The following is a 12,498-nucleotide window of genomic DNA, read 5'->3' on the forward strand; positions in this document are numbered from 1 at the left end:
CAAGTTTTGCACTGACTTTCGATCTTTTGTCAGGTTTACCGAATACAATTATCTCTGTTTTGTCCTTGTTTAATGAAGAATGGACAGACTCTCACATGTTCATTCTTCCCACGGGCAGTTCAGTTTAAACCCTGTATGTCTGATATGTTTGGAGACCATGGCGATTATTAAAAGCGGCAATGTAAAGCGTTACGAGACTAAACCCATCTTTTGAGCAGAAACATACACACTCAAATCTGAACCGAGGACAGAGAAAATACACGATACAGAGCCCAATATGATCGATCCACCAGAATTCAAACACATTCATTCACTGCCCAACAACGTGCTAATGAATGTTCCCTTAAAGTTGTTTGCGTTTTGCGTCAACATAAAACACATTTACTGACGGTCAAGGAGTGCATCAGTGGTAGCTGAAACCTTCCTTGAGGGGAAACAAAAATAAGAGTTTTGTGAAAAGATCAAGCCGATAGCGATGTACCTATGTAGGTGTACAGATACCTACGTCAGCATCATCAGCCACAAGGGAAACCGAAATATTAACATGCTAGCAAAACAGAAGAGAGAGGGAAACTCAAGCTACACTTTATATTACGTTTTTAAATTTATTTTTCAAAAATTAAGCACTTTATTTTAAGATGCACATTTTTCAAAAGCTCTGTTATGTATCTTTACATTTAAATGCAGCCCTTATTTTACATGAGAAAAGAACATTTATTAGTACTTCAGTGTTTCCCCTACAATTGCCTTGGGGGGGCGGGCCGCCCTCCCAACGGAACCCCCCGCCCCCCCAAGAAAGAGGAATTATTACTGACGGAGACACCAAACATCTGACAAGCAGGCTAAAATATCCGCGTTTTTTTTTTACATTTGTTTTTCAGATTTTATCCCTTTTTCACACAATTTGGTATCCAATTGAACCCAACCTAGCATCCAATTATCCCCTGCCTATTGCGTAGGATCCGCCGCCCGACCCCGTAGCCGGCAGCCCCAGAGGAGATCGCCAGGCAGACTAGCTGACTGGCTCCTCGAGCCCGACACCGTTATTCCGGCACCCAGGGGGCGGTGTTGCGCGACGGATCCTTGTCCGGAAATAGTCCTATACCGCCCTCGGGAGCGGCCGCTCAATATGCCGCTCCCTGTGTGCCCTGGCCATATCCGGGTCTGGCGAGACCGGGATTCGATCCCAGTCCCCGGTGGGCAGCTTGCACTAGTGGCTAGTGCTTAGACCGCTACGCCACCGCGGGGCAAATATCCGTGTTTTTTAAACGCAACCAACCCGAATCTGGCGAGTGGCAAGCCCATAGGCTCGTTGGTAACGTTAGTCCGCCGTAGTCTCGCATAGCCAGACCTATCTCCACACTTCGCGCTGTGCCAGCGCTGGAGAATAATACAAGATTGTGTGCAAGTGTGCGCGCGAGACGCGAGAGTTTTTGCCGGCTGTGATGTCTGCAGATTGAAAGTAAGCAAGTTGACACGTTAGCAAATATAATTGCTGAGTGTTCTGACAGAGAAAGTTGGTTAAAATTGGTCGTTATTATTGTGACTAGAAAGTGTCTGACTCTAGTTCCATAGTGTAAATAGTGTCAAAGAACTAGCAAGCTAGCTAGCTCAGAGGTGATGAGATGAGCTAGTCTCCTTGCACACTTGCCAGCTAAAGAGCTAACTGGAGGCACTTTATTATTTTACTCAAAGTAGATATACTATCTTTCTTATTCTGCTAGAGTTGGGCTTCATGGTAATACCATAATGGCATATTTACAGTACATGGACAGTTGATTGAAGCATTGGAAATGTCAGTTTTTTTATAGTTGAGAGAGTAGGTGAGAGAGTAAAGTCAAAATGACATTATCTGACTGGATTGCCCACAGCAATCCAATATTCAATTATAATTATGTTATAAATTGATATGGATCAATTTATGCCTCTTATTAGATTATAAATACTCTGGCTGTTTTTTTTACCTTTTGGTTGACAGCAAAAGGGAGAGAGGAGGATAGGGAGGGAGAGAAAGAGAGAGAGAGCAGGATGGTGTCGGCACACCAGAGAGAGAGAGAGCAAGAACCAGGTGAGAAAGTGGACAGGTAGTCAAGACCACAGTCAAGTAAGTAGCCTTGAGAACCGATGGTTCTGGAGCCTAATGGCCCATAGGGCAGGAGCCTATCTCCTGTTTCCGTAGCGTGAGGCGGCTTAATGTACAAGTACACCCCTGGACATGACGCTGGTATGAGGCAGGGTCTTACCCCTGGGGGGGGGGTCCATGCCACCCCCCCAAGGCAGCAAACCTAGGGGAAACACTGCTATGAGAAGCCTCCAGTCATGTAAGTGTAGTCATTCTCCTAGTAGTCCAGACTGAGGAGGTTTATTTACTGTCAACAAACGGAATGAACGCGCAACTTCCACCAGAGAACCTACACGGACACTTTCACATAGCGGTTAATTTCCTCCATATCAACTTCAGCACATAGCAGCTATGTAACTTAGAGCATCATGGACATTTCAGGTGAATGAACCAGCTGCATTACAGAGACGCTCATGTTTCTTACCTGCGCTCATGCGATATTCACCAACCTCCACGTTTCTAAAGTTGTTCTGATCGACCTGCTCAACTTCCTCACGACCAGGAAGAACTGTTACTACAACAACTTCCGCTTTGGAGGAAACGTCACAATAAAAGCTCCAATGTCTATTGAAACGTTGATAGAACATTTGATTAGGAACAGTATGGCAGGGTTAGGGCTAACATGCTAACGTTAGCAGTGTCTTGTAAGGTCAGCTGTAACCTAGCAACGGTGTTATAGTAACACTGTAACCTAGCAACGGTGTTATTACAGTTTTTCTCAGTCGCTTTGGTGCATTTCTCACATCACTATTAACATTTGCACAACAGTTAGTGCATTTCTCAAAACAATTAGTACAAACTGCAAAACCTAGTTGATAACCTGCAAAAGCGTTTCACTTGCTCAAAATGGATAGTTCATTCCTCAAAAGCAAGTATTCATGTCAATGAAAGTGTCAGTGTCATCAAAATGAAAAGTCCTGACACCATTGTTTATGAACAAGATAGTCAAATGGCTTTGTCGTGTTTTCATTATGACAGTTCACTCTGTAAGTGTTTTCCAATGCAAAAAAGTCAGATCTTGGTGACACTACCTGAAAATGCTCAAGACAGTACTATACACTATTTGCACAGCCATTTGAAATGGGTTACACATTACTGTATTTAGTGAGGTAAATGAGTACAAGACACTGAATACGTATGTTTCACATTTTTACTGCATATGCTCTTTGCAATTCTAATTTGTTCACAGCATTGTGCAAAAGAAAAATACTAACTTATTTACAACAAACATAAGAAACAGAGCTGTGCACAACTGTAAACAATATTGCAGTACATATTGGAACTGAATTGGAACATACAACATACAGAGAACTGTAAATCATTCATTCACATCCAGACGTTCCTGTACCAAGACAGGGTATATGGGTGAGGGCGCCGTTTTCTGAGATGGCTGCACACATTGTAATATTCCCTCCTCGTTGGCCTGGGAATGGTTGCTCTCTGTCCAATGTGATTTTTTCCACGCCTTCTACCTTTTGCCAGATTGAAACCCGCCTCATCAACGTATATGAATGTGTGCAGCGGTTCCCTGGCCTCCAGCTCCAGTACACGCTTTATCCCAGAATAGAGAGAGAGAGAAAAACGGTCATCCTCTATAACAGCGCTTTGTATCTCTCTCAACCTTATGGCATTGTTCGCAATCACCATTGCACAAATGGCTTCCTCTTGTTGTCGAGTAAAAAGAGGCCCTTTTCCACCTCTGCGAGGTTGTCTTGCAATCCTATGTGGTACAGAGTAAAATTACAGTAATGTACAGTACACATGAGATATACTGCTTTAACCATATTACTGTAGTGTACAATAACAGTGCTTCCCACTTGTAAAATGCTGCAGTACAGTACCATACTGTAAATATGGCAAATCTTTACTGTAACACTACTTTACACTACAATACAGTAAATCTATGCTGCAGTAAAGCTGTACGTCTAAATGTAAAATGTGACAAGTTCTTGTCCCACTGTAAGCTTCATGTATGACACAATGACAGTAGTGCAGTGCAGATTTAGTGCTGAATAACTGTCCAATATACACACCTGTTCTCCCGACTAAATGTTTGAATAATTGAATTTACAGTGGTTCTCCCAACATTTGGCTGCAGCCTTCGACCAGCCTCAGCCATCGTGAGGCCGTGATTGACAACATGGTCCACAATTGTAGCCCTAATTTCATGCACTTGGCCTCTTCTTCCTCTTCCCGTTTTGTCCCCTCCCCGCATCCTCACCCCTCTTCCACGATACTGACCTTCCATTTCTGTGTCACAGTATTGGCAAAATGGTACACACTATGTCCTGCTCGGTTCATAATGCTTGCCAATTGAGGGTTCATGGGATTCAGCTCTGAATGACTGGAGAAGAGGCTTATCATTGGTTACAATTAATGCTTCACACACTCCTCCTCATCAGTGAAAGCTGAGGTTCACCAGAGATAAATTGTTTTTTCAGGAAGAAATGATAAAGAAATGTATAGTTCATTTTGACTGACATGACATAAGCAAATGATAATGTTATAAAACAGCAGAGAATTGTATGAAAGCAATTGATGAATGAATGAATGAATGAATGGACTTTATTGTCATTGCTACAGTACAGGTACCAAACAACGAAATTTAGGAGGGGTGGCTCCCCTGGTGTTAGGAAGGGAAAAAAAAAAATGCATGTCCAAAAGCATTTGCAATTTGTTTGGAATGAGAAACTGCTACTATGATGTGCACAAATGACTAAATGTTGTGGAGGTTGAACTAACAGTTATGAGAATTTTAATTCTGATCAGAGAAATGCACCAAAGCAATTGAGAAAAACTGTAACTATTGGGCCAAGTTCGTAAATTTGCCGCAGCGCACACTGGTTTCAATGTCATAAAGGGACCATGTAATTTGATTGGACAAGAGGCAGTCACGTGGACGCTCCGGTGCTCTCAGAGCGAATTTACGAACGCGCCCTTGGTGTCATGCTTATTGGTGAGCTGTCTATGGATATGGTTCGATCGATTTGATTGATATCTACGGATATTGTTGTTAAATATATTGTTTATGAGCTATGTTGTGCAAACTGTGACAACATGTTTTGTTTTATTTTATTCAGCTCTTACAGTGTGTTAATGAAGAAAAACAACATATCCCATCAGACCAAGAGTCAGTAACCGTCACTCAGCTGGGAACAGACAGAAACATCCCTTTGAGAATCTGGTCCTGAAACTAATAAATTAAAATAAGCAATGGAACAAGACATCTCAGTCTTCCAGCTGAAACGTTAGGAGGATTTATTGCAAACATAACAACATACCAGTATTCAGTCACACTCGGCTTCTAAACACCAAGGCCACATCTGGGTGGAAGGGGCGGTGACCACATGACGCAGGAGGGGACAAGGACATCTCAACTCCTACGACCTTGATTCCTCCTTAACTCTCCAGGAGGGAGAGGAAGGGAGGAGAGGAAGGGAGGAGAGGAAGTGAAGAGAGGAAGGGAGGAGAGGAAGGAGGGAGAGGAAGGGAGGAGAGGAAGGGAAGAGAGGAGGGGGGAGAGGAAGAGAGGAAGGGGGAGGGGAGGAGAGGAAGGGAGGAGATGAGAGGAAGTGAAGAGAAGAAGGCAGGAGAGGATGGGAGGAGAGGAAGTGAAGAGAGGAGAGGGGAGGACGGAGGGAGAGGAAGGGAGGGTAGGAGGAGAGGACAGGAGGAATTGAGAGAAAATAATATAGAAAAGGCTCATGTTGTGACACAACCTTCTCCCTGATCCGATCAACAAGCACATGTACATACAGTAGATGATGGTGCAGCCAGCAGACCCCCCCCCCCCTTCTTCTTTAGGGCTCCTGCCACCTTTAAACACCTCCCACACTGGGAGCAGTCGTATTAACTAGTGTGTGTGTTCTCTGGTGTTTCTTTAGGGATCCTGCCTCACTGAAACTCTGCCCACAATGGGAGCAGCAGAATGGCTTCTCTCCTGTGTGTATTCTCTGGTGTTTCTTTAGGTCACCTGCTTCACTGAAACTCTTCCCACACTGGGAGCAGCAGAACGGCTTCTCTCCTGTGTGTATTCTCTGATGTCTCTTTAGTTCACCTGCGCGACTGAAACTCTTCCCACACTGGGAGCAGCAGAATGGCTTCTCTCCTGTGTGTATTGTCTGGTGTTTCTTTAGGTCACCTGCTTCACTGAAACTCTTCCCACACTGGGAGCAGCAGAACGGCTTCTCTCCTGTGTGTATTCTCTGATGTCTCTTTAGTTCACCTGCGCGACTAACACTCTTCCCACACTGGGAGCAGCAGAATGGCTTCTCTCCTGTGTGTATTCTCTGATGTCTCTTTAAGTCACCTGCTTCACTGAAACTCTTCCCACACTGGGAGCAGCAGAATGGCTTCTCTCCTGTGTGTATTCTCTGATGTCTCTTTAGGTCACCTGCTACATTGAAACTCTTCCCACACTGGGAGCAGCAGAATGGCTTCTCTCCTGTGTGTATTCTCTGGTGTTTCTTTAGGTCACCTGCTTCACTGAAACTCTTCCCACACTGGGAGCAGCAGAACGGCTTCTCTCCTGTGTGTATTCTCTGATGTCTCTTTAGTTCACCTGCGCGACTGAAACTCTTCCCACACTGGGAGCAGCAGAATGGCTTCTCTCCTGTGTGTATTCTCTGGTGTTTCTTTAGGTCACCTGCTTCACTGAAACTCTTCCCACACTGGGAGCAGCAGAATGGCTTCTCTCCTGTGTGTATTCTCTGATGTCTCTTTAGGTCACCTGCTACACTGAAACTCTTCCCACACTGGGAGCAGCAGAATGGCTTCTCTCCTGTGTGTATTCTCTGGTGTTTCTTTAGGTCACCTGCTTCACTGAAACTCTTCCCACACTGGGAGCAGCAGAATGGCTTCTCTCCTGTGTGTATTCTCTGATGTCTCTTTAGGTCACCTGCTACACTGAAACTCTTCCCACACTGGGAGCAGCAGAATGGCTTCTCTCCTGTGTGTATTCTCTGGTGTTTCTTTAGGTCACCTGCTTCACTGAAACTCTTCCCACACTGGGAGCAGCAGAATGGCTTCTCTCCTGTGTGTATTCTCTGATGTCTCTTTAGGTCACCTGCTACACTGAAACTCTTCCCACACTGGGAGCAGCAGAATGGCTTCTCTCCTGTGTGTATTCTCTGGTGTTTCTTTAGGTCACCTGCTTCACTGAAACTCTTCCCACACTGGGAGCAGCAGAACGGCTTCTCTCCTGTGTGTATTCTCTGATGTCTCTTTAGTTCACCTGCGCGACTGAAACTCTTCCCACACTGGGAGCAGCAGAATGGCTTCTCTCCTGTGTGAATTCTCTGATGGCTCTTTAGTTTGCTCATACAACCAAATCTCTTTCCACACTGAAGACAAGAGTGAGTCTTCTGTCCTCCTTGAGTCTGTGGTTGTGATTTAAGGTGAGTTGGACAAATGAAACTCTCACTGCAATCTAAACAGTGGTGATTCTTCTGTCTTGAGCTCCTCCTCCTCCGTCTGTGTTGTTTATGGCTTCCTGATGCGGTGGAGCTGGGCTCCATGTCTGAGTCTGGGTTGGAGCTCTCTCCTGTAAGAATAGGAACATATACAGGATTAGAAACAACATGAGAACAAGTGCCGCTTCCATAGACTCAGCAGTGCCAGAAGTAACACCACATCTCTGGAGTCTGCACACGCTGTGGGAACATGAAGTGTTCAGAGTGTTAGGATACCTGTAATGGAAACCTGTAATATTCCATCCTTGATAGAACTGTGTCATTTAAATAAAAAAAGGGATGCACACAATTGAAATTTCTTGTCCGAAGCTGAATTTAAGGAAACATTTGGCCGAATACTGAATGCGTACCGGCAGTTTTTCATTTATTTTTGTACCATTGGATACATTAAATAAATGTTGCTTTTCATTCATGCTTTTCAAAGAAAGAAATTGTGAAAACTTCTATTGATCACTTTTATTGAACACTCCAGAAGACATAAGGCTTTACCAACAAAGCACAATAACTGAAAATAAATAAATAAATAAGAACAGCATTGCACTGTTTGATCGCGTCATCAAAAACGTCTACTCAGGGTTTTTCTGCCACAAAATGAGGTTATGACAGAGAAAGTTTGTTAGTCCTTGTTAATGACAGTAGTACCATGTCAGTCCAAAACCTATTGTTGACTGTCTGATTAATACAACTTTTCAGCAATTGAAACCCCTGACAGACTTCAAAATGAAGATGTGAAGATAGGACAGGAAAGTAAGGAGGAGTGGGTATATCAGCAGGGCATGGACCGGATTCGAACCCATGCCAACATGGGCATGTGTGTGAATGAATGATGATCATTTTGCAAATAATACATTAGAAGGAGCACTGACTAACGCAGGTATAGACTCAAATTGTCATTCTGGATAATGAAACAGCAAGCCAACTAATGTGACTTTCGGGATTTTTGATATGAAATAACGTTTCGACCTAAAATACTATTCTGACAGTTGACAAAGTGACAAGTGCGCAAGTCCAGGGCTCAACATGTTGCTGGCTGGTTCCTTGTTTTGTCTTCACTAGCAAACACCAAAGCTAAGCTTATTTGCAGCACAGCGCCACCAGGGTTAAGGTTAAATAGTGCCCCCGCCACCACATGGGCGCAATGCCGCAATTGCAGTTAGAAATGACAGAAATCCACAGAGTGCAACGCTTGTCGAAAATACGACTGTCAGAGTTTTGACGAGAGCTGGAGGCGGCAAGAAATATGACGGAGGCGGCCGCCTCATAATTCTCTATGCAGGAAAAACCCTGAAACCCTGAATCCCTGCTACTATTCACCTGTATAACCCTGCTACTATTCACCTGTATAACCCTGCTACTATTCACCTGTATAACCCTGCTACTATTCACCTGTATAACCCTAACTCTTTGACTTCAATAAATGGAATGATCATTTAAAAACTGCATTTTCTATTTACTCAGGTTATCTTTGTGTAATATTAAAATTGGTTTGATGATCTGAAACATTTAAGTGTGACAAACATGCAAAAACACACGGAATTGGGAATACTTTTTCACAGCACTGTATATGCGACCTGCCTGCTGAGACCGCAGTAGACATGACACATATCAGATTCATATCGGCCGGCATGAGATTGAGGCCTGAATGGGATCTGAGAATATCAGAGTCAATGTGCTTGTTTACTGCTTACACCTGCATGTTACATAACCCATCTGTGCCATATGAGAAAAAACGTGAGAAAAAAATCAGAATTGTGTCACTTGGACCTGCGGTGTAAATGCAGCCTAAATATCTGCCAGCGCCCTTTGATCTACTCATTAACCTGGCCTGGCCTTCGCCAAATACATAACATGAACTCACCATCCTCATCATCTTCATCATCCTCACCAACTTCATCATCTTCATCATCCTTGTCCTCTTCATCCTCCTCTTCCATCACCACATCTTTCTCCTCTACTTCCTCTTCTTTCACCATCACATCTTCCTTCTCCTCTTCCTCTCCCCTTTCTTCCTGTTCTTCTTTCACCATCACATCTTCCTTCTCTTCTTCCTCTCCCCTCTCTTCCTGTTCTTCTTTCACCATCACATCTTTCTTCTCTTTTTCCTCTCCCCTCTCTTCCTGTTCTTCTTTCACCATCACATCTTTCTTCTCTTCTTCCTCTCCCCTTTCTTCCTGTTCTTCTTTCACCATCACATCTTTCTTCTCTTCTCCTCCTTCCTCCTCCTCCTCCTCTTTAATTGCCACATTGAGTTTGAGTGTTTTCCTGCAGTCTTCCAGCTTCACTGCCACCATCCATCGGCCGTGTGTGCTTTCCAGGGCTGGAGAACCACAGCCAGAACCAGGGGACTGTGTGGACCTGGGGTCAGACATGGTAGCTGGGCTGTGAGGTGGATCTGTGCAGTGGAAACAAAGGAAGCAGAAACAGTGAAGAGTATATTTCTCAAACAATACCAACAACAACCCCTAACCAGACAGTGAACTCTCTACTCCCTCCACCTGTCATTCTAACCAGACACTTAACTCTTCTAACCAGACACCTAACCCTTCTACAGGGCTCGACAGTGCGACCATTTCACTCGCAATTGCGACTAAAAATAAATCTGTGCGACTAGAGAAATAAATTCACGAGCACACTGTGCGAGTACAGATATTTATTTTTTATTTTATTTTTTTTTATTCTAAAAATAAATCTGCGCGAACCGGGAAAATAATTCACGAGTGAAAGATTTCAGCCCACTATTGACGGCAAACTCTACTGGCCATGTGCAGCAAGCAGCAGCAGCTGAACAGCACGCTCACTGTGTGTCTCCCTCTCGCTCTGCTGAGGGAGGGGGGCGTGACGTCACTGGCCGCGCGCTAGCCATGTGCTTATAGCTCACGTGGCCCCGCAGAGGGAGGGAGAGAGAGAGAGCGGAGGAGGAGAAAAAGAAAAAAGGGTGCAATCGGAGAATGGAGAAGGAGAAAGAGAAGGAGAGGCAGGAAAGGAAATAACTGGACGATGTAGTCGCTTTGCCGGTAGAAAAACAATCATGTGCGCTTTATTCTCACTCTCTGCATGCGTACTAAGCAGCCTGGGTGATTGAGTCAACACACGCCGTGAATTCTGAATACTTTGCACGCTAACGAGCGGTCACTACACTACAATATTTTTTTTTTTTTTAACTACAAGTCCCACATTCCACAAGGCTGCGGTCCAGGACGAGTGGCAGGGACTGAAAATCCTGGTCAGCCACAATTTCAAGAACAAGTCCTACAGTGGCCTGTGGGAGACCATGTTGACAAAGGACCCCTACAGGCAGGATTACAAGGTAGACCAACAGTACTGAGTGGTTATGTATGGTATCCATCTGTTGTTGGTTTTAATAAGTTAATGGTAAGAGTTAAATGAAATTGAAAGATATCATATTTTCCCTAGAACATACTGGAGTTGGTGCAGCTTATGCTGGTGCTGCCCATTTCAGCCGCCCAGTGTGAGCGAGGCTTCTCTGCGCAGAACCGCATTAAGAATTCAACAAGAAGCAGCCTTGGAGTCTCCACCACCGAAGACCTGATGAGGATCAGCCTGGAGGGGCCTTCTGTCGAGGACTTCGATCACACTCCTGCCGTGGACCGCTGGCTGACCTCTAAGCGTGCCAGACGGCCAACATACAAAAGCATATGGACAACTGATATCCTCTGCGTCTAGTAGGGCTGTAGGCATGGGCCAATGTGTGATTTTGGTGCAAAAATGGCAAAATCACTAATAAAAATGTGTTATTATAAAAAAAATTGCTGTGCTCCTAAATTTCTTTGTGTGCCCCTAACATTTTTCATTTAGGCGCACATGTGCTCCTAGTGAAAAAGGTTAGCGTAGAGCCCTGTTCTAACCAGACACCTAACCCTTCTAACCAGACACTTAACCCTTCTAACCAGACACCTAACCCTTCTAACCAGACACCTAACCCTTCTAACCAGACACCTAACCCTTCTAACCAGACAACTAACCCTTCTAACCAGACACCTAACCCTTCTAACCAGACACTTAACTCTTCTAACCAGACACTTAACCCTTCTAACCAGACACCTAACTAGGGATGCTCCGATTTATCGGCCACCGATTTAAATCGGCCGATTTCACTCCAAATGACTCGATCGGTGATCGGCAAAAATGGCCGATCGCAAAAACCGATCTTTTTTTTTTTTCCCCCTGGGGAAGACAGATAACTGAACAGAAAACATAGGAGGACGTAACAGTATGTAAACCATGAAGGCCACGTTTATGATGTCTTTTATACAGCCATATCGACTGACTTGGGCTTCAGGCCCTAACTGGGTGATAGGCCAGACCTTTACTATGCCATAAAAATGGGTCTGCGTTTGCTTGGTGCCTAATGGATCAAAACTTTTGTCTAAAAAGCAAAAAATATGTAGGCTATCCAGTCAGTAGGCCTACAGTTATGTATTTTTTTTAAAAATCGGTATCGGTATCGGTTGATCTTGAGGAAAAAAATCGGTGATCGGTATCGGCCCCAAAAATCCAGATCGGAGCATCCCTACACCTAACCCTTCTAACCAGACACCTAACCCTTCTAACCAGACACTTAACTCTCTACTCCCTCCACCTGTCATTCTAACCAGACACTTAACCCTTCCAAACCGGAGCTGTTGGCGCAGACAGGATTTTACAGCGTTCCTTCTAGGGGTGTAACGGATCACCTAACTCACGGATCGGATCGTGTCACGGTTTTTGAGTCACGGATCGGATCATTTTTCGGATCAACACAAAACATTTTTGTTTTTATAAAAACTGCTTTTTTCTTGAATTCTGTAAAAACACCACTTTTACTATGTGACAAAAACCAACAACATTCAAGATGTCAAAACTGGTAATATATATATATATACATACATATATATAATATATATA

The 12,498-nt window shown here is 44.2% G+C and overlaps 1 protein-coding gene across 1 annotated transcript in view; it reads right to left on the reverse strand.

Moving 5' to 3' along the window:
• Positions 1-9,728, reverse strand: part of LOC308169311 (uncharacterized protein) — a gene marked incomplete at both ends in the record, with an annotated part of 34,456 nt that extends 24,728 nt beyond the window's left edge. Inside the window, 2 exons of the mRNA XM_080543997.1 lie at positions 7,545-7,664; positions 9,452-9,728. Coding sequence (XP_080400123.1) covers positions 7,545-7,664; positions 9,452-9,728 — 397 coding nt within the window. The remainder of the gene's footprint in view (positions 1-7,544; positions 7,665-9,451) is intronic.
• Positions 9,729-12,498: the final 2,770 nt, after the last annotated feature.

The sequence above is a fragment of the Nansenia antarctica genome, assembly GCF_963989245.1.
Source record: "Nansenia antarctica genome assembly, chromosome: 13".
Lineage (NCBI taxonomy): Eukaryota > Metazoa > Chordata > Actinopteri > Argentiniformes > Microstomatidae > Nansenia > Nansenia antarctica.